General features: G+C 41.1%; 1 protein-coding gene across 2 annotated transcripts; it reads left to right on the top strand.

Annotated features, from left to right (window-relative positions):
• The first annotated feature begins 1,520 nt into the window (after nucleotides 1-1,520).
• On the top strand, nucleotides 1,521-27,141 carry gnb1l (guanine nucleotide binding protein (G protein), beta polypeptide 1-like). 2 transcript variants are annotated; one of them, XM_044196249.1, is made up of 7 exons: nucleotides 1,521-1,672; nucleotides 7,375-7,546; nucleotides 7,852-7,977; nucleotides 8,196-8,358; nucleotides 11,641-11,733; nucleotides 18,263-18,478; nucleotides 24,925-27,141. In XM_044196249.1, the coding sequence occupies exons 2-7, from the start codon at nucleotides 7,437-7,439 to the stop codon at nucleotides 25,201-25,203; spliced, it is 987 nt and encodes a 328-aa protein (XP_044052184.1). In that variant the 5' UTR covers nucleotides 1,521-1,672; nucleotides 7,375-7,436; the 3' UTR covers nucleotides 25,204-27,141. The 2 variants fall into 2 exon arrangements, with proteins under 2 accessions (XP_044052184.1, XP_044052183.1); XM_044196248.1 differs by having other exon boundaries at nucleotides 8,193-8,358.

Genomic DNA, 27,141 nt, shown 5'->3' with positions numbered 1-27,141 from the left:
TGTATACACAGCCCAACCCTGTCACTGCCCCCCACCCTCTCCTCCTCCTCGTCCTCCTCCTCCTCTGACCCACGGGGAGACCAAGGCTCTACCTCTCAAGTGCACCCTGTCCTGCATTGTCCCGTACACCCTCCCTGCCCCTGGGTAAGCTGAGATGCCAGGAATAATTGATGATGATGTAGGCCATGGTATCTGTCCAGGCAGGGCAGCAGACACTTTCTCCCACCTCCTGCTGAGAGGTTACCATCCTGCCACCTCCATTTGCACTAATTGGTTTAAAGTCACTGCTGCTCTACAACTGAGACTCGCCCTTTTCATGTATGTCATTAAGTGCTTATGTATTTCATCTGGCTCTTTAGTAAATTAGATCCACAGGTAATCCTGCACTCTAAATCCAAAATATTATTAGTCTCATTTAGTATAATTTGAGTACAGTATGTCTAGAAGGTAAGAATGTAATTTAAGTGGTTACACATTAAAATTCATATGATGAAGGCTGCGTAGGCCAAAATGTTACCATTTACTTGCCCAAATAAATTCACGTGTACACAAGGTATTTTCCCTCCCTGCTTTTTAAAATTAAATGAGTACCATCCTTATCCTATGGGGCTTTTTGTTGCTTGGACAAATAGATTATTTAGGTTTCTAACTCACTGTGCTCTGTACATGCTATGCACCTTCCCTGATCCACCCGTACTCCTTATTGTTTCATTTCAGAGTGCAGGGATACTGGCTGTCTCTAATCCATGGCCGCAAAAGAGGTTTAAAACACTCTGGTTTCATTTAATCTTCCAGCTCAGACCTAGCCGAGCTTGAAACCCGCTTTCTCTATGATAGGAATGGACAAATAAAGGTCTCTCCCAGCACTCCCATGAAAGGGGCCTGTGTGCTCTGTGGATTAGGGCCCTGTGTTTTCTCTGTCTCTTTTTCTCCATTACACTGAAAAGGATGAAAAAAAGAAAGACTCACCTGTTCGAGCAGTATTGTAAGGCTTTGCAAGTTAATGCTCAGTTGTGATGGTTTTTTAGGTAGTCAGAGTGGTTAGAAGCCCATTATAGAAGTATTAGGAATTTAAAAGAGCATATATCTGAGGTGTTAGTATTCTCAAAGTTTTTCTGAATCTGAATTGTCCAGTTATTCTCTTCACTTATTTTTTCTCTTCCATAGAAAATAGACATTTTAAGTGAAAATCCAGCAACAGCCATCATAATCAGATTTTAATTTTATATATCAGAGTTCTGTGCTGCTCTTTATTTATCCAATCTACACCCACCTATTTATTTTTGTTTATCTATTCAATATTTTCATTTCATTTTCATTACCTAATTTTTAATCTTTGTAAAGAGACACATCATAATAGAAATACCCAGATGCACATATCCTTAAATATGAAAGTAGTGAACACACACGCACACAGGCAGGCATTCATACCAGTGGAGATACCAGACTGAAGAAGAATACAAGCTGAGCAGAGAGAGAGAGAGAGAGAGAGAGAGAGAGAGAGAGAGAGAGAGCGAGAGAGTGTTGACTCTTCTATACAGGCACTTTCACGGGCAGCTCATCTGTTGTAAATAGAGGTCCTTCAAGTCCGGCGCATGTTTTGTATCCTCTCCTTGCAAAGCTGGCTGGGTCTTTCTGACAACTGTTAAAACACCGGTGTCTCACTGAAATGGTATTTTGTGAAGTTTTGTTAAAGCTTCTTTTTACTATAGTGACACTATTTTACTCAGCGTAACGCCTATCATGTAATAACGAGGTATATGAGTTGTTTGTAGCAGTTGTTGTAGGTAGTTGCTAGCTTTTTGCTAACCTTCTTGTAAATAACATTATGAAATGCCAGTATAACCTAGCGTTAAGTGCTTATAGATATAAGTTGTATTCTTACCTTTTCTGTTTTCAGCCCAACATTTTTGTTAATGCTTTAGCTTCAGAATGTTAACCAATGTAGACCGTTGTGAGTATAACTCAGCCTTGCTATCGTCCAATAGAGTCGCATAGAGACACGAACGTGCCAAACTCCATTCAAAACTGTGTCTTTTTAACGACAAACTGTCTTGCTTATCAACAGTTCTCAGCTACGCTTTTCGTAAATCCTCGTATATAAATCAAATTGATCTTGTTATAACTTTAAGACTTGTATGCTACTTCAGCACCTTATTACAACTTAAGTTACTATAAACAGTAAATGAAAGTACTGTATAACTGACAGACAATTCATATAAAAAAAAGAACAAAACAAGAGCACTGAAACAATACCGGTACAATACCAGTTTCATAACAGTGTATTATAATGAAAGTTGAGCTTTATTTAAAATAAAGTGCTGCTTGTGGATCCAACAGGCCTATGTGCTAGCTTTCACTATTACCAAAGGTCAGTGAGGTACATGTATCTGCCAATTACCAAAGCAACAGAAACTGCCTACATTTTGACTGTTCATAGATAAGCTATTATATTATATTTTGAAAGAATGAGGTGTGTTGGACAACTCTGAACAGATACAATAATTATTTTATGGATTTCTTAATATTAGATAAAGCAAGATTAAGCATAAAAAAACATTTAGCTATTTTCTCTTGAATTTCTGCACTTACTGTTAATGAAGAAGTATCCTATGATTGTCTGTCAAGTGTATTTGTAAGCAGATGCAAGTTCAGATGCAGATCTAAATATTTTCTATTATCTTTTATGATAATTTATATTATTTTAGCTATTATATTAAATTGATCAATTTAAAGGATTATGCAGCCTTGATGGAGGTATGCACTGTACGAGTGCTTTTTAGTTGTGAAATTGATCATGGAGCTCCTATTTCCAGCTCACATCATCTCCCATAATAATGCGCAAATTAACAACTTAGAATTGTACTAGTTTTGGTTTTGTTCGGCTTGCCCATTTATAGGAGCTTTTTAAATTTGATAGGAGAGTTCTGGCTGAACTCCGGAAGCTGTTTACCATGTACAAATACTTAACACTCTGTCAAACTTTTCACCGTCCATTACTTAGTCTTCATGCAGTCACTCATCACACCCCTGAAGATGACTGACAGTTGTAACACTAGGGAATGTGCTGTTTGACAAAGTGTAACATCTTGTTGTATTCCGTGTTCTATATCCCTTGTTGCATGATGTCTTATCGGGATTATGGCACAATAAACATTTACTTGTTTTCATATCTTTTCTGTATGGACAGCAAAATCCCTGTAGCTCCGAAGCCTATCACACCCGTAACGTGTGGAGATGTATGATGACACTTGAGCTGTCGACTCTCTTGTGTCCCTTTATCCTCTAGTGTCCAGGTAAATGACCTCATGGAGGAAATGGGTGATAATGCAAACAGATAAGGCTTCTGGTACCTGTTGACCACAGTCAGGACCTCCTAAAACAGGACCCTCTGACACAGTGCTCCATCAGTGCCTGCCTCAGTGACACCCACAAGGCATTTAACTCTTATCTGCAGTGGCCCCTGCTTAGCATTCACGCCATTCACGGGAACAATGCCACCTCTTCCCACTCATTGGATCTGTGACTGACAGTGGGTGTTGGTGCACTTGTGTCTGACTTGAGTCTCTATCTGACGCTGGGCTGTTTATCCAGTCCAGATAACCCCACCAAGACACAATAAAGGGCGTGTGTCTTCCTCGCCACTTCCCATGTTGTTTGTCTAACTGGACTTTTATAATAGAACTCGCTCTCTATTTGGCACGTTGGTTTCCTCCTAAGAAGGATCTGTATTAGTTGGGGGAGGGTTAGGGCAGGAGGGCTGACTAATGGTCGTAGAGCCAGCTCACCACCCACTGACCAACCAGTGAGGTGGAAGTGCCCCCTTGGCGAGACGGTGAAAAGCAGGGAAACAGCAGATAAGACCATTGCCTGTGATAAACAGCAGAATGACTAATAGCTGAGGTATGATGTAGCAGCAATGGACGGATTTGCCGTCTTTTTTATAGTTGGCAAAGATTTTACAGAGAAAAGAAAGAAAAAGAAATACTATTGGTTTAAAATGTTATACAGTTGGCTTTTCATTGGAAGGCCTATCTAGAATGCAGCTTTTGAGTTATGTGTAATCTACTTTCAGTTTTCATCATGCAGCTCAGATCTCATATTTGATGAGGCTGATATCAGCAGGGGATCTTGGGATCCCATGCCTCCATAATGGCTCCTGTGAAGCTGAGGCATTATAAAGCTTCTATAATAAACCTCTGTGATCAGTATATCCCTCCCTCCCTGCTCTTATTTATGAATGATAGAATTTGACAAGGGGGCAGCTCAGGTGGGTAGCTGCCTATCACATGATACCAGCGCTAAAGAGCCAAGCGAGGAATGTGGACAGGACTCCCCCCTCACCTCTACTCAAAAAAACTTTGATGCCCCATATCATAACGAATACTCTCTCTGTCCCCTCCCTCCTCAAGCCCTCATATGTGCAGCAATGCCGAGGAGGGGAATGGGTGCTACAGTGGAGGGGGGGTCACAGATAGTGGCTACGTTTGATCTGAAGGTCGCCAGCCCCTTGCTGGTGTTGAGAGATCCTTGGCGGACGAGGCTGGCTCTTATTTAATAACATGAAGGGGAAGCGGACCTTTCTCTCATAATTAGGCCTAATTACCCAGTAGGTGTGGACAGACGGCCCAAGAAGAGACAAACTGCCTTTATCCATGGACTTAGAGTCAGATTACCCCAGAGCTGTCTTATCTGTTACAGGGCCAGCAGGAGCCTCAATCCTCCTCTTCTGCCTCTTCCCACTGGCTCCCATATCCAGCTCCGGTATATTAATCAGTCAGTCTGATTTATTATGCCCTGTCCACGACACACAAGTTTCATTAGGCCTAGCTAGTTACCCCGTTCTGTAATTTGTGAGATTTTTCCTGTGGCCATTTTTAATAAGACAATTCAATGACCTATTGGGTACTTGTTATCTATTGCTCTGTCACTTTATGAAAGCTTCTTAGGTTCATTAAAACTGCTGGGTGCAGAGAATTTTGGAGATCTAAATACAACAAGTTACTTGTCCTTGAGGATCTTTGACCATAACATCACATCTACCCCAGCTACATACTGCCGCTACTCCACCAAGGTATCTTTGCATCCACTAGAGATGTTTTTTATGTCAAACATACAAGCTTGACAAGTGACCAGACTTGATTGTTTGCTCGGCTGCCTCTCTCTGTTAACAAGGAACAATTTGAGGGCCCTTGCAAATAGATTTGAGTGACATCCTGCCACCGTCTTGTTTGTTTACAGTGTCTGTCTCTCCCTTCCTGAGCTGCCTGCACGTTTGTATTTGGGTTTGTGGGTAACTCACTTGCAGCCACGACAACAGACCTATTGTTGGGGGCAATTCAGACATTGGAAATGCTGACGCCTGGAAAACAGAAGGAACAGTCCACTGAGGAAGTGGTGGCAGGGGAAAATGGCCGTTATACTCATTTTTTGGATATAAGTTTGGTTTTGCAGTCCACAAGTGACAGCTCCATCACTGTTCGCAGCCGTTGTCTGTGATTGGCAGTGAGCTGTGATTGCCAGTGGAAAGTCTTACAGTCCCTGGTCTTGAGACAATGAAAACGGCCAGTTTCAGGCTGCTGCGTTCATGACTCACAGCTCCATACAGGCCTACTGCAAGAGGACAATAAGGGACGCTTAATCTACCTGTTATCAGGGTGAGCCTCACCCTGTCACACACTCACACAAGCACAGGACTGGCTCAGGAATGCAGCCTTACCCACCCATTCACAGGAGAAGCAGCTTAACTGATAGACCCTTACAAAAACACTTTTGACGGTTTTTGCTATTTTCTTCATAACACACAAAAACAAGTTTGTATAGTTGTTTCCTGTTGGTTTAGTTCAGAGATACGAGTGATACCTAACAAGTCAATATCTTATACAAACAGCCACAGCTTTGAACCATTCCAAATATCAACCAAATGTTCGTTTCTGTCATTTTACATATTTGGAGGCATTTCAGTGCTATATTTTCTGTAGTGAGCATGGAAAAAAATGCTCCATTTTGCAAGCGTGCAGTGTGTCTCCCTATAGTGGTAAATGGATAGTAAAGCTGATGTATTGACTGTTTCCTTCTGAGTCCATCAGACTGCAGCGTTGTGTCCTTAATTAGGCAGGCTGGCCAGGGGTCTCTGTCTCTCTGCTTCACAGATTCACATGGACAATTTAACCACTAACCTCCTGAAATGAGTTGCTCCTGAATGCCTCGGGCTCCAGTTTCAGCGTCTACTGATTGCAGGGAGCAAGGGTTATGATAAGTAAAAGTGGAGGAGGGGGTGATTGTGTGGTGGTGAAGTTGAGCTCATTAACTCAGATCACCTAAAATATAGTTACCTATATTGTGCTAGAATATTTCCACATTTTGGGAAAATTCTTCAACATGTCTTATTGAAGTGAATTATATTTAAGTGGCATCAATCTCCTCATCTAACTCTCAACAAGAAGCGAAATAAGTGTATTTCCCAAAATATCAAAGTATTCCTTTAAGGTAAAGCCAGCTTGAGTGTATTCTTGCGCTACTTTAGTAGTGTGATAAGTCCAATTTGGTCTTTTTGGAAAAGTCACATTTAGGATTTGTTCTCGTGAACATGTTATTGCAGATAACCAGGTAGATAAATTATTTCAGTGTGGTAAGGGAGGAGTTTACTTACGAGCCTCAGGGGTGGCAGCCAGTAAAAAGTTTAGAAAATGGTTGGATGGATGGCTGGATATTAGCTATCTGAAGCTCATCACAAACTCATCATTTCCTTGCAGCATACCTGTGGTTGGTTAGGTTTCCTCCGCTGCCCGGCCTACAAATGACATAAAAGCCTGAGCTGTTACCTCTGCCTCTGGGACAACGGCTGTTGATCACAAAAGGAGTGAAAAGCCTGAATCTCCGTCTGTTTACTGTAATTAAGGTGTCAGGGGTTGTGATTTATGACGTATTGAGTAAGAGAGGTGTTATCATGTAGACTAGAAGGAGGAAGAGAGAGAGCCACAGGGTTTGTAGCTACTAACAATAGAGAAAGTACAGACAGTGCATTAAACACAACTGTCTGCTGTTTGGAAGAGAAAGGCTTCAAGGCAAAATGGAGCTACTTTCTGACAGTCTTTGCTCAGTGTTTGTGCAAAAACAAAATGAGATGACTAGGTTTCTGATGATTTTGGATTTTAGGCCTACACTTAACTTTCATCTTATTTTCTTCTCAAAGAGTCAAATTAACCTGATTTTAATGGAACATTTATCATTTCTGCTGAAACGGCACAATATCGTTGAAGGTCTTTGTTAGAGAGATACTGACTGGAGCTCAAACTGCATCTTTTCCAGTTCTTCAAATCAGTCACAGAAGTAACTAATCTCTTAGCTCTCTTTTCTTGTTGTCTGTTTCAGTGGGTGTCATGACATGGGTTTGTGGCCTCCTTGCATCCATACATTGATTGCATAATTCAGGGATGTCTCGTCCTGCTCCGTCCCCCATCTACACCCTGAGGGGGGCTGGCGGGCCCCTCAACACCCTCCACTTTAGCTGCCATGGAGGGGACACTCCCCTTCTATTTTCTGGGTGAGTCATTTGTTTTGTTTGTCTCGTTCTTTATCTTAGTGCTTCATTACGGTTTGTTTTACTGCGTGTGATAAGTAGATACCAAGCCAATCAGGATTCACTTCAGTTTTTAAAACAGGTACAGAGGTTGGATGAGTAAGACCAGCTGTTAAAGCACCACACACCAAAAGCTTCAGTGTTATTTCGGTATTTGTTAGTTTGGACGAGAGAAAATCAGACCATATTTTGTACTTTCTTTCTATAGGTATAGGTGAGAGCAGAGCAATGTTGAATAAGTTGTATATACAGTATGAGTAATTTTGCAGGTCAGAGAAGGGTGCAATCCATATCTGGAACCTGAACACCAGGAGGGCTCAGAAGATTGTAGAAGGTCATTCTGGTAGCTCGGTCATCTGGGTAAACACACGGCAGGCGACAGATACCCTCATCAGGTGAGGACGACAGTTCTCTTGGTCTCTTAACTTTCTGAAAACATGTCTTATTCATCCTTCTCTTACTGTTTCTGGTAGAGTATATGGGAATGTAAAATATTATTTGTACTTTAGATGTTGTCAGACATGTTTTGAGATGACAGCCAGGAATATGTGTTTTGAAATATGCAAATAACTGCAGCTTTTCTCTGTTTTTGTTCTTTTTGTTGGTGAAGCAGTCAGGGACGGGACATGCATGTGTGTCTGTGGGATCTGAGCGAAGGTCGTAGTGAGGTGGTGGACTCTGTGTGGACCGGCAGTGTTGGATTCTGTCAGTGCTCCTTGCTGGAGACGAGCCCTGGGACGTGTCTGCTGGCCTTTGCTGGACAACAGACAGAGGAGGTTAGACATCAGGAAACTCTAAATTGTCTGTAGGTGTGGATGTGAGTGTGAATGTGTGCGGGTGTCTCTGTGCTTAGCCCATATATAAATTAGCGACCAATCCATTTTGTACCTTGCCTGTCACCCAGTGCATGCTGGGATGTGCTCTAGCCCCCTGCAACCTTGAAAAGTGCACATAAATAACGGATGCAGTGAATGTCACTTTTCAAGCTAAATGTTCGCCAAAGCTGCAAAATTTCAGTATTTCCTGTTGATTTTTACTCTTCAGTGTGGGGTTAATGGCTTGTAATAATATATAAAAATAATGACAATTCATATTCATGCTCATTTGTTAAATTGTATCAAAAAGTTCATATGTGTACTTCTGCCAAAATGTTGTGAATGTTTTAAATTCAGGTTAAGAACTTTCCTCAGACAGCCAGTATACAGTGAAACTGATTAATTCTACAATAATATGTATAAATGGCTCAATGTTCATGCTTTTATGGTTAGTTATCCTTTAAATATTTATGATGGGCTTTCCATTTTAATTAGGCAAAATGAAGTGTCCACTGGCACATGTTTTTCTATGTTCAGCAGGAGGAAACATCCTTAAATGTATTGGCAGGTGGGAGGTGGGATGGTTAATTGGTTAAACAGTCTGACTTGGGTATAAAAAATGCCAGCCTGTACGAACCTGAACAGACTTGCTGTTGCCAGTTTGCTGGATTGCCTTTTAAGTGTTCACACATATTTGTGGCTTTTAGTACTGTTTAGTAGGTTAGTGGAAAATTGGAAGTCCCACAGCAAGAGTTGTTCTCTTGCATCAAAACCCTGTCACTTTTTCCTATTACCATGCTGTGATCGTGTGCATGTCTTCTGAACCATAAATATGAAATGGCGTGAATTCAATCAGGTGGATGTGGTAATATTTTTAGCCGATCGTCAACAAATGTGTCGTGAGTCAATGTGACATGCAGTTTACAGCCAGGAACTGTCAAACAGCAATATAAACAGCATCATTAACAAACCAGCCTTCATGTCATGAGTTAGCATGCACATTGCAAGGATAGGAACTTAATACTAGCCGCCAGCTAAATGTCGGTTAATTTTGGCTGTGGCTAGTAACATGGCATTCAGTGAATCAGAACTGCTACTTTGGCTGATGAAATAGTCAGTGGGGGTTAAAAAGAGAATTCCCAGGCCTGAAGAGATTGCGCACTGGAGTGAAATCACAGTTCTGTCTCCACTGTATGTCTCAAAGTTAATGCTCAACACCCACAAGCCTGTAGGGTTTTGTGTGGAGTGAAGCAGGATGGGGAGAGGGCAGCCAGCGATCCAGCCACCTTTTATTGCCTCCAGATTCATGTTACTTGCTCTGCTGTGGAGGAGCCACACTTGAAAGGGACAGAGCAGTTACCTGATCCAGCCAAACGTGCCTCTGCTAACCCCAGTCCAGCAGGCCAGGCATCAGGGCGCCTGTGACTCCCGGCACCTCAATAATGCCATTGTTCCAACAGACACAGACACACAGAAACACACACATACAAGGTAGACCAAAACAGGCCACAGCCGATTTTGTCATTTGGTCTCCCCACCCCATTCCAGAGACATAACTGGCCAGGACAAATGCTTATTATGTATCCACTTATAAAACACCCACATAAATGAATTCCCTCATCAACACAATACATATGCACTTGCCACAAAACATGCACAAAGGTATGATTTAGTGCCTTAGCCAATATGCAGGTAGGTCAATATTAGGTATGTAACCAAAAAAACAGAATAACAGTTTCCTTCTTAGCTATTTCAGGTGGTTTTACTATTTACTGCTCACATTGAGATTACTGCCAGCAGATTTCTGCCATGGCAGAAACATTAATTAATGGTGTGGGTTTTTTTATTTATGGGCAGTGTGATGCCACACAAGAACAGTGATCACCTGAGGCACAGAGAAGTCCTTAACTCAAGCATGCAGAGGTAAACATACAGGACAGATGTGGCCTAGCGCTAAAATACAGATTGCTCCCTTAAAGGGCTGTTTAATCTGAGGCCTAATGAGGATGAATATGTGGATCATCAGCACGGAGGAAGTCGAAGGAATGCGTTTTGGTAGTGATGTGTGTACACACATACAAAGGCACGCACTTTATCATTGGCTTCATTAGGCTGTGTATTTTATCAGAATCAGTGCCAATGTGTGCAGGAAAACACCATTCATGTCACGGGGTCGGGCTTTAGCAGGATTTATTATAGGCAGTGGGGTGGCTGCTCTGCACTGATGGATGGTACTGTACTGCTGGTTGGAGGCACTCTGATCTGCGGAGGTCCTGAACCACAATGACAGATTCAGGTTGCTGCTTTGTTATTTGAATTCAGAAGACAAACAAATCATGACTTGGCAGACGGCTTGTGGATATATCTACATACAACTGCAATTTATGTGTGTAACTGTAACTGGGTCTCAATAATGAAAACATTAGAACAAAAATAATGAAAACAGAGGAATTAAATCAAAAATACATTAGGATATATTGGATAAATTCCCACAAAAGAGGGCACTTTTTATATGAAAGTCTGCCTGCCAGCTTAGGGCTTTTAGGTAGTGCCATCAGACCATGGGTGGACAAAGAAATGATCACAGTTGGGTTTAGCCTAATAACGAAACCACCGGAGAGTATATACATGATACAAGTCACCTAAACTGAAGCTGTGCAAAGCAGTTTAGCCTGTTGACACCCAAAAATGTGCAGGAATTATGAAGTGTGAATATAGGAACTAAGTATCTTCTTTTTAGCACAATAGGGATGGCAATGTCTGTCATCTGTTAGTCTATCTGCTGGCCTCAAGCAGAGATGAGGAGCGGGCTAAAGAGGTCTGGTTTCTAACTCCACTCCCCTCATTTTTAAACTTGTAATCTTCAGCCCCAATCAACAAAAGTGACATCACTTGAGGCAATTGATCAGACTTCGAGCAGCTCCCTCTGGAGCCACAAAAAGCTTTATACCACTTTCATATATGCACTAGTACTCCCCAAGACCTGTAAACAGACTTTGGTATGTAAAATTGGTAGAGTTCCCCTTTAATGTTAGCATGCTAATACACTAAACCAAGATGGCGAACAAAGTAAACATCGTACCTGCTTATCATCAGCATGTTAGCATTGTCATGGTGAGCATGTTAGCATTTAGCTCAAAGTACAGTCTCACAGAGCTGCTAGCATGGATGTAGAATGTAGAGGTGAACAGGTCAGCTATCTCTAGTGAGTTTTAAGATCTAATTGTCACGTGTTCTCTGCAGATCAAGATTATTGAGCTACCCAGTAAGACCCCAGTCTGCACCCTGGAACCAGATGCTAAGCTGGGGATGGTCATGTGTATCAAATTGTGGCAGGTAAGTACCAGGCAGTCCTAAGTGTCATTTTAACAGAAATTGTTGCAGTGTTACCTTAACCTCCAAAAAGTAGCAACATGTCTCTCTACTTTATAACTACATCTCAAGTTCAGTGAGTTCACCTTGGCAGCCATTATCAAAAGCTGGAGATTCTCTACCTTCTCTTTCCTCCTTGTTTTTAATGGTACCTCTTTTTTCAATACTTACCTGCTTTATTCTGATTGGCCAGTAGCCCATAACAAGATGCAATAATAGAAAAGTCAACACAAATACACATGAGAGACGTGGCACATGATTTACAGCCCAACAACTCGTACTGGGCCATTTTTCCAAGCGTTTCTTCTCAGCTGGCAGCGAGTCCCAACACTGTAATTAGAGCGTTTGGAAGGGCCGGGGGTTCACAGCCATATATCAGCCTGCAGCTGTACATCCAATCTGATCTGAGCAAAAAGTTTGCTTTCTGTTTTGTAAATGCTGTTGAAAGTTAAGAGACCCTGTAATTATTTTCATGGTTAATTATTAACTCTTTGGGTTTGGGGCTTTGGGGGACAGAGTGAGGTTTTAGACTTATGCAAGACTGTGGATGGTTTGAATAAATGTTATGGGCTGTACAGTTTACAGGCAAGATAAATCAAAACACAGCTTTTGATTTTAAAGCCAGCGTGAGGCGAGTTGCTGGCTCGTGCGCATTCAGTCCTGCATTCCTGTAATACTAATTAGAGTTACTTTAATAAGTTAACTACAAAAGCCATAAAGGTGACATTTGGGAAATTATTCTAGAAACATGTAGACAAGTTAGAGTCTCACAGTGCTTGCTGGCATTGTATTTTTGTTTTTCTTTCTCTCCCTTTGATTTCACTGTTACACCCACCTTTCATCATCTGATTTATTAACCAATGCTGGTTCAGCGTTGAGTGCCAGGAAACATAATGATCAATTATATCATTATAAATTCTATAATATCATTGTAATACAGTACAGGCAGCTGTCTGACTTCAAAGCCTAAGGGCCCTGGTTATTCTAAATCATTTCAGCCTGATTCCTTTCAAGGCCAAGGCATGTTCACTGACTGAGCGACTGGAGAGTGTGTGCGTTTGTGTCTGTGTGCGTTTGTGAGTGTTTGTAAACCCTCTTTCACACACGCGCATGTGCACCCATCCACACACACACACACAGGCCGGCAGATTGGAAACACACATTCTGTCTGTCAGTCATAAGAAAAAATGTTCATCATGTCTTTCACATCAAATGCTCATATGCTACCCACTGTTTCCTTAACCTCACACAGCAGGAGGCAACAGCTGACACCGGCATCCTCTCTCTCCACCCTGTCTCTCTCTATCACACACACACCATGAAGAAACCACTGACAATTATCTCCTCTCTTTGTCTTCCCTCTCACCATCCCTCCCTATTTTCTTCCCACCGTTGAGACGAGAAGTGATTATCCTCCATTATTTCCAAGACAGACTCACCAACAGATTTATTGTCGGCCTTTAAGCCCCTCTCTGCTGGAGTTTATGGAAAAGATTAAATGCAGTGTTAAACTGCACTTTCTTCTCAATTCAGCTTCCCTTCAGCAAAATCCCACCCAGCCTTTAGTTCATATGCTAGGCTATGTCTAAAAGGTGACAGAGCTTACTATCTGATTTCTCTGACTGGCTGTGAAGCGCTGAACAATACGGCGAACGAGGAGGAAGAAAGTGCCTCCACATGTGGGTTTGACTTGTGCGGGGATGTAGAGCTTGGCCAGGGGACAGTATTGATGTATGATGTGCAAGGCTTTTAATGTGAACAGAGGCTGGCGGGGAAAGGAAATGTTCCTATACAGATATCCATCACTCTCAGCTCATCACCTTGCTGCCTCGTGGCCATGACATCATGGCGGACCGGGACAAAAACCGGAGGAAACGATTGGTTCCTTATGTTGAAGCAGTGCCTGCCTGAGGCCTGTGGCGGCCACATCAGCAAACAAGCTGTTGGTCTCTGGGTTGTTGATTTTGGAAGGACTTACCACATAAGGAAATTACATAGAAGTGTTTGCTGAATATACAATAAATTCAGGTTGTCAGCCACATATTTCTCTCTGATTACATTTAGATTTTATTTATTTATGTTTTTATTGTATTTGTTTATTTGACAGGGACAACGCTCATTGATCAAAAGAGAAAAAACTGTACATGAGCCAGAATTAGCCTAAAAGCCTAATATTCAGCCAGATGTTTAAAAGGCACCCAAAAAATGGAAAAAAACAACATATCCTTTAATATTAATATATACAATATAATAAATACACACAAAATAGCACAGCACACACCCACCAATACATAATGCCACAGTACAACACATGGCAGCTACAATCCATACAACATGATAATGATTAAAAAGATACACCTACACCTATACACTTGGAGACTAGGACTTGACCAGCATGTATTCGCGGAGGCCTTTACTGTTATTTATTTATTTTTAATATTTTGTGTATACTTTGTGTCAATACATACCAGGCTATACTGTATATGAGCATTTTTTGGCATGCAAAACATGACAAATGTTGGCTTTTTCCTTTTTTGAGCCACTCAAAAGAAGTTACACAAACTGTGGAGGATTAAACCAATATACAAATTGTACATTTACAGCTGCATTTTTGACAATTTTCAGTGTTCATCATCTGCATCAATCAGAAAAATAGCAACACCTTCAGAGCGTGACATGACATCGTCCTTGTGTGTGTATTAAGTCATATGCCATAAACTGAACTGATCTGTTTTGAGAGGCTGCAGCTGTGCTTTCCTTTTCCTCCTTACTCCTGCAGCCATCGTTCACTACACTACAGAAAGTTCCCTTTCAAAACAGTGATCTGCTCTGCCCACAGGCCTGATATATACTAACCTTTCACAGTGATCACTTTTTAAAAATTATTTTCTCAAAATGAAAACTTATAGTGTAATTACTGGGACAAAGTATGTCTCACTTATAATGCTGGGACAAATGCTTCAAATAATGACTTTCTCTATTTAATCACGATGTCTGGTCACGCACATTGGAAAAGAGGGAAATCTAATTTGAATTGAATTTAGTTCAGCTCAATTCAAGGGCTTCTAATGAAGGACGAGCGCAGCAGCATATTAGGCATATAGAAAATCTATTGATAATTGACTCGGAGATAATGAAATTGAGAAAGAAGAAAAACATGGTTTTTTACAAGTTAAGAAATGGCAAGAAATAGAGCTGAAACGATTAGTCAATGAACCAAGTAGTTTATTGACAGAAAGTCAGCTGGTAACATTTTTGATAATCGATTAATCCTTTAAATAATTTTTCAAGGATGGAATGCCACCTAGTTCCATATTTTCAATTGTAATGATCTGCTGCTTTTCTTTGTCTTATGTGACAGTCAATTGAATATGTTTGAGTTTTGGACTGTTGGTCAGACAAAACAAGCAATTTGAAGATGTCACCTTGGGTACCTTGGGTGTGATGGGCATTTGTCACTTTTTTCTGACATTTTATAGGCCAAATGATTAATGGATTAATCAAGAAATAATCAGTAAACTAATCAACAATGAAAATAATCCTGAGTTTCAGCCCTCGCAGAAAAACTGAGAATGGAGTTCTGCTTGAGCTGTAAACTCGCAGCAACTAAAACTGATTTAGATCTAATGGTTCAGCAATTATAGTTATGTTGTCTCTATTTGTTAGAGCTTGTTTTAATGCCTCCATAGGGTTACATCTTTATATTTTTTGTTGCCTCAGCAACAGGGAGATTTTAAACCTCTCCACCAAATGTGATTGTTTTAGAAGAAAGAAGAGAGAAACTTAACAAAAACTATAAGTGTAAAAGTCCCTGGAGTCTTGACTCTTGACTGGACATCAACTAAAAATAGGCCTTTCAGCCTACAGGCTTGAATGCTAGTTGCATTGTTAATAATGATAATGATGTTTACAGGATAAAATGACATAATAACATTACTTGACATAATAACATTACTTGTAAATGTTCAAAATGCATTTTAACACGCATTATGTACACAAATATTGTCATTACACTTCAATGCAGTCCATAAGTACAGTTATGAAAAAATGGCAATAGTCATGGTCACATTGATATAACTAGTAGCCATTCTAGAGAAGAGCCAGCTTCATTGCTCTCTCTCTACTGGTCTTGCCTCTTCAACCAGCTCCCATTCATCTGTCTTTCCAGCTGTTCTGTGGTGATGAATCTCCTCCCAGAGCCCCAGCCCCACTCCAGCAGAGAGCCCTCTTGTAGAAAGGCCTGTGGAGGATATAATGAATTAGGTGTCTACCCAGGGTTCCCCGACCTCCGACCCATGACATCATCAATCAAGGAGGTCCTATACTTAAGTGAAACGGTGGGCCCCAAGCCTGGAACGTTTAGCCCGGGCCCTGCCGGCAAGCAAGGGCCACTGATTTTCACTTGTTTTTATTTGTTTTCATAATCCCTTAGTGTTCGTCCTCGCTGATGTGTTTGGAAGGAATACACGACTCTGTCTATAATTTATTTAAAGCTAGAAGAAGAGAAATATAGAGCGTTAAGTGAGAAGAGGACTTGAAGATGGATGAAAAGATGGCAGACACGGCCCCCTCGCACATATGGAAAAAATTTATTTCCCTCGCTTCTGCAGGGCACAGTGCATTTGCTGGGGGCCTGATGGTTTTTTGAAGCAAAGGCACGAGTCAGGACTACGTGTATATCTGTGCTGTGTATTCACAGGTCTTCTGAAATGTATTGTGCCGTTCCACAGGCCAGTGTGAAGTCTTTTAAGCTTGGAAAAGTTTCAGTCATTGTTTGGATAACACTCCTCACAGGGAATGTGTTCTAGTGTGGGGCATGGTGCTTCATATATGTACAAGGAAGAATTGTGGGATTTCTGGAAAGCAGGATGGAGGTTAGATCACACCAGTTGTCCTTCCCTCCATCTCTTTTTTCATTCCTCCTTCTTCCCTTCTCTCCTTCAGTCCTTCCTTTCTTCCCTCCAGCGGTGCAAAGATATATGAAGCCCCCAGTTTTTATCAGTTCACCTTTATGTTCTCATTCGCAGAAGTGATTTACAAGCTCAACGTATACCTCCACACAACCTCTGTGCCTGTTTGATCAAACACACTAATTTAGAAGAAGCTAACTAGCACTGAAAGGTTATCTGTGACTCCCACCAGTGGGAAGGCACTGCTTTATCATTCTTTTAAAATGTTATACTGCTTAATTTCTCTTCTTTTATGCATACAACTACATTTTATGCTTGGTACAGGTTGCTCTATATATATTTAACAGAGGTAGTGTGGTTTAGGTTTTGCATCAGATGCCTGTTTGTGCATCTGGTTTAATTTCATTTCATGTGATGTGAAATACTAGTGCGTTTCTTTTGTACATCAGTTTGTTTTTTGAAATTTCCCCTTGAGCTCTGGGAATTTGCAATTGGCATTTTTCTGACATTTTATAGGCCAAATTATTAATATAAAAATATCTAAATATATAATAATTGCTAAAAATAAATTAGTGATGTTTGTTATGTTAGTTACAGCCCTAATGTTGTGCCTCAGTAATTGTGGAATATAGTATATTTTCACTTTCTACTCTAGAATATTTTTTATTAAGGTTTATTTGTTAAAATAAAACTTGAATACTCCCTGCTGTAAAATTTGTAGCAGCAATATTGAGAATCAGAATCAGAAATACTTTATTGATCCCCGAGGGGAAACTCTTTTGTTACAGCAGCTCACTATCACGTCAGTGCACACAGGAATAGAAGTACTAAGCAATCAGAATATACTACACTATAATACAGGTAAGATAAATTAAGTACAAAGTGGATATAAGTATAAATTAAAATAAGTGTAAAGTACAACGTGGATTTACCGGTTGATGATAAGTATGTACGGTATAATAATACAATGTAATAATATAAGTAGTAAGTAATAGTGCGTGGATTATTACCGTACATACTTCATAAGTTACAGTTTCAGAACATGGACTGCACTTTTAAAAATATAAGAAATGCTGCAAATATCAGCATCAAAGCATAAAAAGAAGGTCCATAAAAGAGTAGAAAAGTAACTATAGGTAAAAATAAAATATACTAAAACAATATATAATTAATTGAAAAACATGTTTAAAAAAAATCTAAACTACCGTACACTTGAAGAGAAACAGCATTTCTGCAGTATTTTACTATTTTTTACTATTACTATTACTATTTTATCAGTGCCGGCAGTGAGGCCTGTGGCTCAGTAATATAGATGAGGAGCAAAGTGAGTGGTGGTGTAATGGAGTGCTGGAAAGAGAGAGCAGCAGGCTGACGAATGGAGCCCACAGTGTCTTTCCGAGTGTCAGCAGGAGCTTTCAGGATGATAACCTCTGCTCTGCTCAGCTTCCAGCACCACGCAGTGGTTTCTGTGGTTTTTACTACACAGCTCTCATCTCACATCGTACCTCACGCTACTCTTTGTGCTCTCTCTTCCCATCTCGCTGTCCCTCCTTCTTTCTCTTATCATCCTCCCTCACTTCCAGCCAGACTCTGGTCCTGGACCTCTCCTGGTGGCTGGATATGAAGACGGTTCCCTGTTGCTGTGGGATGTATCCCAGAGGTCCAAGCTGAGCCAAGCCAAAGCCCACCCTGAGCCTGTCATGTGCCTGACCTTTGACATCAAGCGTCTGAGGGGCATATCAGGCTCTTCTGAGAAGAAACTCTCCTCCTGGATGCTGGACAGACAAAACAACCTGCAGGTCAGCAGAGGACAGGCTTAGAGAGGGTAGTGGTGTTGTCTAGTGCAGTGGTTCTCAAACATTTTTGTCTGATAAACCTCCACAGCCCTGTCAGATGAATTAATGTACCCCTTCATCGACACTACCCATCATGTTCCAAATGTGTTCATTAGAATTTTTATTGTTGTTATTTAACACTGTTATTTAACGCAGGTTTGCATTTGCAATACTACCTTGGAGTGGCCTAAGCTGGACATTTAAACCATTTGTCTATTACTTTTAGCTATCTACTTCAACCATTTATCCATTACTTTTAGCTAACTATCAACCATGTATCTACTGCTTTTAGCAGTTTATCTGTTTATTAATTGCTTTTAGCTAACTATTTTAACCATTTATCCATTACTTTTAGCAATATATTTTTTATCTTTTTAAATGTTTATTCATTACCTTTAGCTATGTCAACAATTTATTCATTACCTTAGCTAACTATTTCAACTACTTATCCATTATTTTTTGATAAATATTAAAACATTTTATCCATTACATTTAACATTATTTAAATTGTTTATTCATTACTTCTATGCTATCTATTGCAACCATTTATTATTATTATTATTATTATTATTATTACTTGTAGCTAACTGTTTAGATTTCTCTCCTATCGTGCTAACTACTTTTCTGGCATTGTCAACCGCAACATGTAGTGTCAGGTGTTACAGCTGACTCACTGTGTGTAATCAAATCACAATACCTATTTTTTTCAAATTAGTTGTAGTTATTGTGGTTGTTGTACAATCTTTCCAAGTATGCCTTGGCAACTGCAGCAGTACCTTCTGGGGTACAAGTACCCCTGGTTAATTATAATGTTCATGTGGCCTACTGAAGTGTCCCTGGTTAAGGTCCTGGACCCCCTACCTGCTAACTAATTGTTGCACAAGAGAGTCAGCTAAATGCCATAAAATCTTATAAAAAGGTAATGGTAGAGAATAGAGGTGAGGAGTGTTGCCTTTCTCCAGGCTCTCTTGGAAAACATCAGGGGCCAAAGAGGAAGAGGCTCAGCAGGGCTCCGGGGGCCATAAATCAGCTGCTGGTTACACAGCGTTGGCAGGGCCAGGGGCCAAGGGCCGAGTTGAGGCTGTCACTCCAGATTCAAACCACCCACACACACACACACTGATACATAGTCACACATTAGGCCTGGATAATATATATAGTTCTGGATAAAAAAAACACATCACAAAATGTAATTTTACTTATTACTGTATAGTACTAAATAGGAAAAATTATGTATACTTATCTCATTTAGCAGTTAAAAAAACAACTAATACAATGTTATTCTTGACCGGGATATTATTGAGATGCATGCTTACCTTGAAAACACAGTACATACAGGTTCTCACAGACCCATACATACTTGGAAGTGGTCCAAACTATGCACTAAAGCCCATACCAGAGCATCTTCTGTCACACCAAAAGAGATCACATCAGCTTTGTACCATAATTCATTTTACATAACAGCCAACGCTTCAGAGACTTAACGCCTCATTTGAAGCTATATTTTCTCTTGATTTCATGAGCAAAAGGGAATGCTCCCATTTTGCAGCCAACCCCATGAATCAGTGCAGAAAGGAACCTGAGGCTGTTATAGTACACTCCTGCACAGTGAGAGGGTATTATTCTTTCCTAGGCTTTTTACAAATGAATGCTTGAATTAGAAATATTTGCAAAGTCCATTTTTTTCTCACCCTGAAAATGCGTCTAGAAAAACACTACGAAGGATTTGATTCAATATACCAAAAACAGGAGGAGAGTGGTTATTTGGTTTATTTTGCTCAAGCAACAAAATATTGATTCAGCAAGTAATCCAGGATGAGGATGACAGGAAAAAAGCACAAGGAGAGGGAAAAGATCCAACAGGGGCTTTTAAATTATCCTGAAGTGCAGCTCAGTGTGACGTCCAGACAGCTATCCTCAGTTCTTCCCACAAAAGTATTTTTGTGTGGCAGCAGTAAGGGGGCGGGGGGACCTGCCGGGTGGCGGACCCGGGCCCCGGGTCCTGACGGACGACCCGTGAGAGGTAATAAAAATATCAAAACCTCGGAGGCCCCTTAACCAAACAAAAAACACATCTGCAGTAAAGGGAACAGTAGTTCACAGTGGGAGGCTGCAATAAAGGCTGAGGAGGCTATAAGTGCCTCAGCATCCCACAGATTACCCCTGCGATACAGTCCAGTGTAGTGGAGCTGGCTGGAAAGGCAGATAGATGCTTTTTGTGAAATGGAGGGGAAACTGAATGTGACACAACACAGTGCAGTTATGATTTAGTGAAGCTGAAGGGCTGTGAAGTGAGCTTATCAGGCCCAGATAAAGACAGATAGCCTCAGGAATGGAGGTTAATGTATTACACATGGCTCCCAGAGGCCTTGATCTGCTGTTTGACCTGGCTGGCCTGATATCTTCTCATAGTAATGAGGCATCATCTTCAGCCTTTTTTCTCCTTTCCTTGTAGTGTGCATTTTTGGGAATGTGTCAGGGTGAGACCAGGGTGTGGGTGTTAGGGTTTACAAGCTGTTAAGCCAGATGGACATATATTTAGGCGGCCACTCAAATGTATTGACAAGTGCAGTGACGGGTTCCTCCAGGACAAAGACAAAGACAGAGGTCGCAGACTGGAAAAATGGAAAGCAAGTATAGACAGAGGGAGATTAGCAGTGTAAATCAAGCATGGCTGACAGCAAGCTATTTCTGAGACTGGTGACAGTTCTCTACAGGTGGAACTCCTGTCCCTTATCTTCACTACAATGTAAAAACATCCCCACTGTCTCCCCAGTAGTCACCTGCATGATGTCTTCTGTGAATTCTTATACCTGTCAGCCAATCCTAATCTGACCTGATGAATGGGTCAGGTCATATCAGGCCCCACCTCAGTCTACTATTGGACTGATGTATGTATGAGCTGCTGTCATAAAAATGATTGCTCTCTTTATTGAGCACCTCCCCTCCTCCTCTTCTCTCTTTTCTGGGACTGCTCACCTGTTTGACACATCCGTCTCCTGTCAGCCAGAGCCATGCTCTGACAGGCAAGGTGACAAAAGGCTGTAATCTCCCCGCTGCTGAGTGTGATTCAGGGACAGGGTGTGTCAGAAATACCTGCGAAAAGCCTCCCAGCCGCTAGGCTCGAGTGAGTGAGTGATGATGGGACGTTTCAGTAGATGAGCGTGAACGCCAAGATCCGTGCCAAGACTGAGGGGAAAGACTGGGAGAAAAGTGGAGCAAGGCTTGAGTGAGATCTGCCAAGTGGACGCTCCTTTTGAACGTCTCCTCTGTCGGTGAGATGCTACAAAAGAGGATCCCGAAGTGTGAGTTTGTGTTGGATCCGTCGTAGGCCACAAAAACTGTAGTGGGCCCAGCTGCTGAACGCTTTGAGTGGTCGGAAGACTAGAAAGGCGCTATACAAGTACAGTCCATTTACCATTTAGCTGGTAGCCTCCTGACAGTTGAGAAAGCTGGCGTTTAGTCAGAAAGTCTGCTCTGTGTGTGTGTGTGTGTGTGTGTGTGTGTGTGTGTGTGTGTGTGTGTGTGTGTGTGTGTGTGTGTGTGTGTTCTGTAACACAGGCCAGGAAGGAGTGTTCAAACAAAACAATGATGAAGCCCAAAGATGAATTCTGTCTATGATGAGATAGTAAGGAAGCAAAAGCAAGAAAAATGGGACGTCAAATAAAACAAGCCAAGACTCCCTGGTTAGAGCTAATGGATTTCATTACATATTGAGACCTGGTTAATGGCAGCGCTCAAAGTCAGCAGCGTTGTCTTTCATTCAGCAGTGGTGTGGCTCTGCAGCAAGAACAACAATGCTGCTGCTGGAGAACATGGAATTAAAATGACAGCACAAGTTAGATATTTTCCTATTTAAGAACAAAGAAGAGTTATTCTAACAGGGAGACATAACGTTTTCAAGGGCTGCAACTGATTGTCACTAAATACATTGCAACAAAATTTTTATTATCCATTCTGCTAATCATTTTCTCAATCATCGTATTTTCCAAAGATAATCCATTTACTACTAATTTATGAAGACTAAGAAAACAAGCAAATATTCACATTTGAGTTTGATGTTTTTGGAAATATGCTTTCTCGCAGAGAGTTTGTTGAGAAGATTGTTACCACTCTCGAGTCTGTACGGTAAATATGAAGCAGCCGCTTAGCTTAGTTTAACACAAAGACTGGAAACGGGAAACAGGTAGCCTAATGTCTAACTGTTACTTTAATTACTATTACTTTACTTTTACTTACTTTAACTGACTTAAATGATTAATCCGTTATCAAAGTTGTTGTCGATTAATTTTCTGTCAGTTAAATAATTGTCTCGTCATTCCAACGCTAATGTTTTTATAATTACACTATATCCAAAGAACTGTATTTCTTGTGCTGCAGTGTTAATCAAAAACATGGGCAGATGCTGTATATGACCAAAACTAATGTTAATGTCAGGCAGCAACTAACATTTATTTTCATGATTGATTCATCTGTTGCTTGTTTTTGTGATCAATTCATGAATTAGTTTATATAATACAGATCACTATTTTCTAGACCCAAAGGTGATGCCTTGTCCAACTAACAATCCAAAACCTAAAGATATTCAATTTACTACAATTATATAAAACAGAGTAAAGCAGCAGAACAAGCCCATGTTTAGATTTTGTATTTGATAAATTACTTCAAACGATTAACTGAATTTCAAAATATGTTTCTGTTGATCAACTAATCAATTAATCCACTAATCGTTTCAGCACTATTACCGTCAAGCACCACTGCCACATGAAATCACAGAGTAAACACTGATCACTAGCAGCTCAGGAACCAGCATAGCTGCACAAGAGCACCATTAATTATAGCGGAGGACAGCCCTTTTTTTCTCACCACTTTTCTTGCTTTCTCAGACTGTAGAAAGTAAAAACAATTAGCCAGCCAGCCCTGCTGAATGACCATTACTACATCATTAGCCATTTACTGCTTACAATTGACCCTTTAATGAAACAAATGCCTTTTCCTGACACAAACTATGGGAAGCAAAACAAACAAAAACAGACACTTAAACCCATCATTATCAGGCCTCTAATGCAAACCAGATGGAGAGAGGAAGGGGCATACCAACTTCTTGAGGTAATAACAAAGCTCCAAACAATCTTTCACCCCCCAGGTTTCTTTGTATCAGTGTATCTGGCTTGTTTGGTCTAACCAGCCACACTCTGTTTCACACTTGTGGTACCAGCAATGATGGTTTGAGTAACAAAAAAAAAAATGAAATCACAACACTGCCTGCTCTGAACTTAACTTTCTCGCTCTGTTTTGATCAATGACATTCCTCCCTGCTCCCTCGCTCCCTTGCATTCCACTTTATCCACTTGGGCTATGAGTACCTGGCTTATATCTTCCACATGCAGCTTGTGGATGGTTCCTGCCCGGAACAGGAACACGTAGATAAATTCTCCCCTCTCCTCCCATCCAAAGCCATTAGTCTCCCTAGACACAACTTATGAAGTCAATTTTACGCTGTCTAGTTTGATTTCAGCTCCCATATCCAGATGTTTGAGTCCCATCTACAGGTCCAGCAGAGATCCCTAGCCTGCAGGAAGAGCACGTTTGCTCCCCAGGAATGCCCACCACAGCAGGCCCTTTAGATAGTGATCTTAGCCGCCATTCATTATAATATGTCAGAATGTTGCCCCTTTAGAGAGATTGATACAGTCCTTGGGACACTGTAGATCACAGGGAGAGGGAGCTGTGGCTAATCTTTAGCAGGCTGACATTACAACAATGTATTTATCGGGTCTCTTCTCCCGCTGACCAGACCTTTCAGTGTGAATGTAATTCATCAGAGGAGCTTAAAGCAACAAGGTCTCTGCAAACAAGTATTTCAGCGAGATGGTCTCTCTCTTTCTTGCAAACTGTGACAAAGGTAACTCAAGTCCTGCCTCCAGATGAGGGCCTCCGTAACTCCAAACCAAATAGTGGGACGCAGAGAGATTTGCTTGCGGCCCTCGTGCCGTAATGTTTTATGGCTGATGATTGAGCCCCAGGAGTCTACAGCCAGGTTCAACAGACATCCAGCCTCACTTGGACCTCAGTCATCAGATCAGCTGATCTGTCTCTTCTTATCTGTGTTTGTGTTGGCCTCAGTTTCTTCGACGGCAGTGATTAATCAACTCACTGACTCACTTAGTTTGTCTGATTATTTTTGTCTCCTATTTTGCATGAACAACAGGTTCATTTGGTTTTAGATTTCTCTGACAATTACCACAAAAAAACTACTGCTCAGCGTTCTTGGCCTCTGCATGGTCTTCTTGTGTGGAAGTGCTTGTAATACATGTAAAGGTGTCTCGGCATGCATGTTTGATACATGATTCTAAGGTTCTAACCGGCAAACACCTGCTAAGATCCTCTTCCTCTTTGTGGTTTTACAGCTCCAGGACTGTGTGATGCTGGTCAACCCTGGGGTTTCCCAGCTGTGTATCAGGGGGGACGGTAAGCTTCTGGCGTCAGCGGGCTGGGACCATCGAGTGCGGGTTTTCGGGTGGAAGAAGCTGCAACCACTGGCTGTGCTTCAGTACCACACTGACCAGGTGCTAAGCGTGGCCTTCTCTGACCACCAGGACCCCAGACAAAGACTGCTGGCTGCTGGATCCAAGGACCAGCGGATTAGCCTGTGGTCCATATACAACGAGGGAGCTGACACCGGCTGAGCCTCTGAGCTCTGGATGATAAATCAGATATTTGAACTTTTAATCAATACTTCCTTAACTCTCGTCTACACTGATGTTGGTGTGACCAAACTGGTGTCAGCGGCCAACAATTCAGTAACAGTCCAGATAAATGGTTTGATATCTGGACATATGGACTGTGTATATTATGTTCAGCTGTACTAGCCTCTTGATATTGAGGTCCTGCATTGACGTCACCGTCTAGCGCCAAGCGATATTGACGAGAAGAAGAATTGCGCAAGGCCTATAAATAGCAATGGCTAATTCATTTTTTTGTCATGAATCAGTTATTAAAATTGTCCGGTTTCCACCTTCTGACCACTGGTCTAATCTGAGCTCTTAAGAGCAAGACAGAGTAGTAAAATAAGGGAAATGCATTTGTGTGACACTTAACACTGCCCCTGCTCAGTTATTTGCAGTCTTTAAATAGTAGCTTACGCACGGAACCTGAGCTCGACTTTAGTGACATCTGGATCTATTGACCTGGTGAATACCTGCTAAGGTAATTTAAAAAAAAAAAAAAGAAAAACTAAGTCATAAGTCTGTTTCTTAATTAGCTAATGTGACTAACGTTACAGTCAACGCTGCATCCTGCCTTAACTGATTTGATTTAGTTCTTATACATGCTAGAAGGACTGAGAGTAGCATTTTCTGCCCACCAGTATGGCAGCTATTGGAGGCTGTGACGTCAACTGCAGGACCTCAATAATGAGTGTGCAATGAATGTGAAGTTCAGACCAAGGCCTTATTTTCTCGGATAGACCTATATTGACATAACACAGTATTTCCACTGTGTATACAAATGTAAACACCTCTTTATATATGTCAGAGCTGGACAGGCAGACACATTCTAACCTACAATGTGAGGCTAATGAAAATGTCTGATATATTTCAAATAGTTAATTAGGCACTTGCTGACTTTTTCAGCCTACTGTTTGCTAAAGCCTTTTGTGATGCTCTGTCAACTATGTGATTGTGTTGACTTATCTGATAGGAGATTTGCTCCAGTGGATTTGAATTTGAGGTATACGATACACCTGAGCAGCTATGTAATCTTGTGTTGTTATTCTAGCAGGTTTTAGCTTAACCCAGCGGCCCTCCAGCCTGACCTGAGCTGTATTTGTTAAACAAGGTTAATCACAGCAGGGACATAAAGAACAGAGCTGTTGGTTTACAGGAGGTGCTGATCTGCAGATGCTCTCCTTGGTCAGCATTATCTGTTTATAAGCTGATTTTAAAAACAAAACAAAAACTAATTAAACCTTTTTACATGTACATTAACCTAACCATCAAGCTGAAGAATTTCATGAGTAAAAAATAAGAATAAAATAAGATGTCAGCATTTGCATGTTAAAATAAGACCATTGTTAACTTCTACATTTACTTCACATGTAATGCCAAATACAGATGTCTTTTTAAGAAACAGACATTTGTCAGGAACAAGGCAAAGGGTCTTGTTGTGAAAGTCCCAGAGAAAATAGAGAGGTGTTGTTTTTCTGTCCACTGTCTCTAATAATATCTCTGAGTCAATGAGCAGCATGGGAGCTCATGTGTTACAACACCGTGCCGAGAGGCCGGGGGCCAGGGGCTTCAAACGCTAGATGTTCTGCTTCATAAAGGCTTTGTCTCCTGGGGTGACCCCAAGTTGAGAAGCTCATCATGCTGTACAGGAAAGGCCTGAGAAATCAAAGAGCCAGACTAGCATAATGGCCACGAATCATTAGTGAACAGAGGAAAGACGAGGTCATTTGCTCGACAAGCTGCCTTGCTGTGACGCTACTATCATTGAAAAAAGTGTGTAACTGCAGGTTTGGTTGGTTTCCTTGCATGTATTCAAAGTTATGTTTTGGATGTTTGTACTTGGAACTTGTTGAAAACCCTTTTGACATTGTTTTAGAAATACATGCACTACGAGCTTTT

This window comes from Siniperca chuatsi, linkage group LG5 (assembly GCF_020085105.1).
Source record: "Siniperca chuatsi isolate FFG_IHB_CAS linkage group LG5, ASM2008510v1, whole genome shotgun sequence".
NCBI classification, from domain to species: domain Eukaryota; kingdom Metazoa; phylum Chordata; class Actinopteri; order Centrarchiformes; family Sinipercidae; genus Siniperca; species Siniperca chuatsi.
This window is presented reverse-complemented; position numbering and strand designations above follow the sequence as displayed.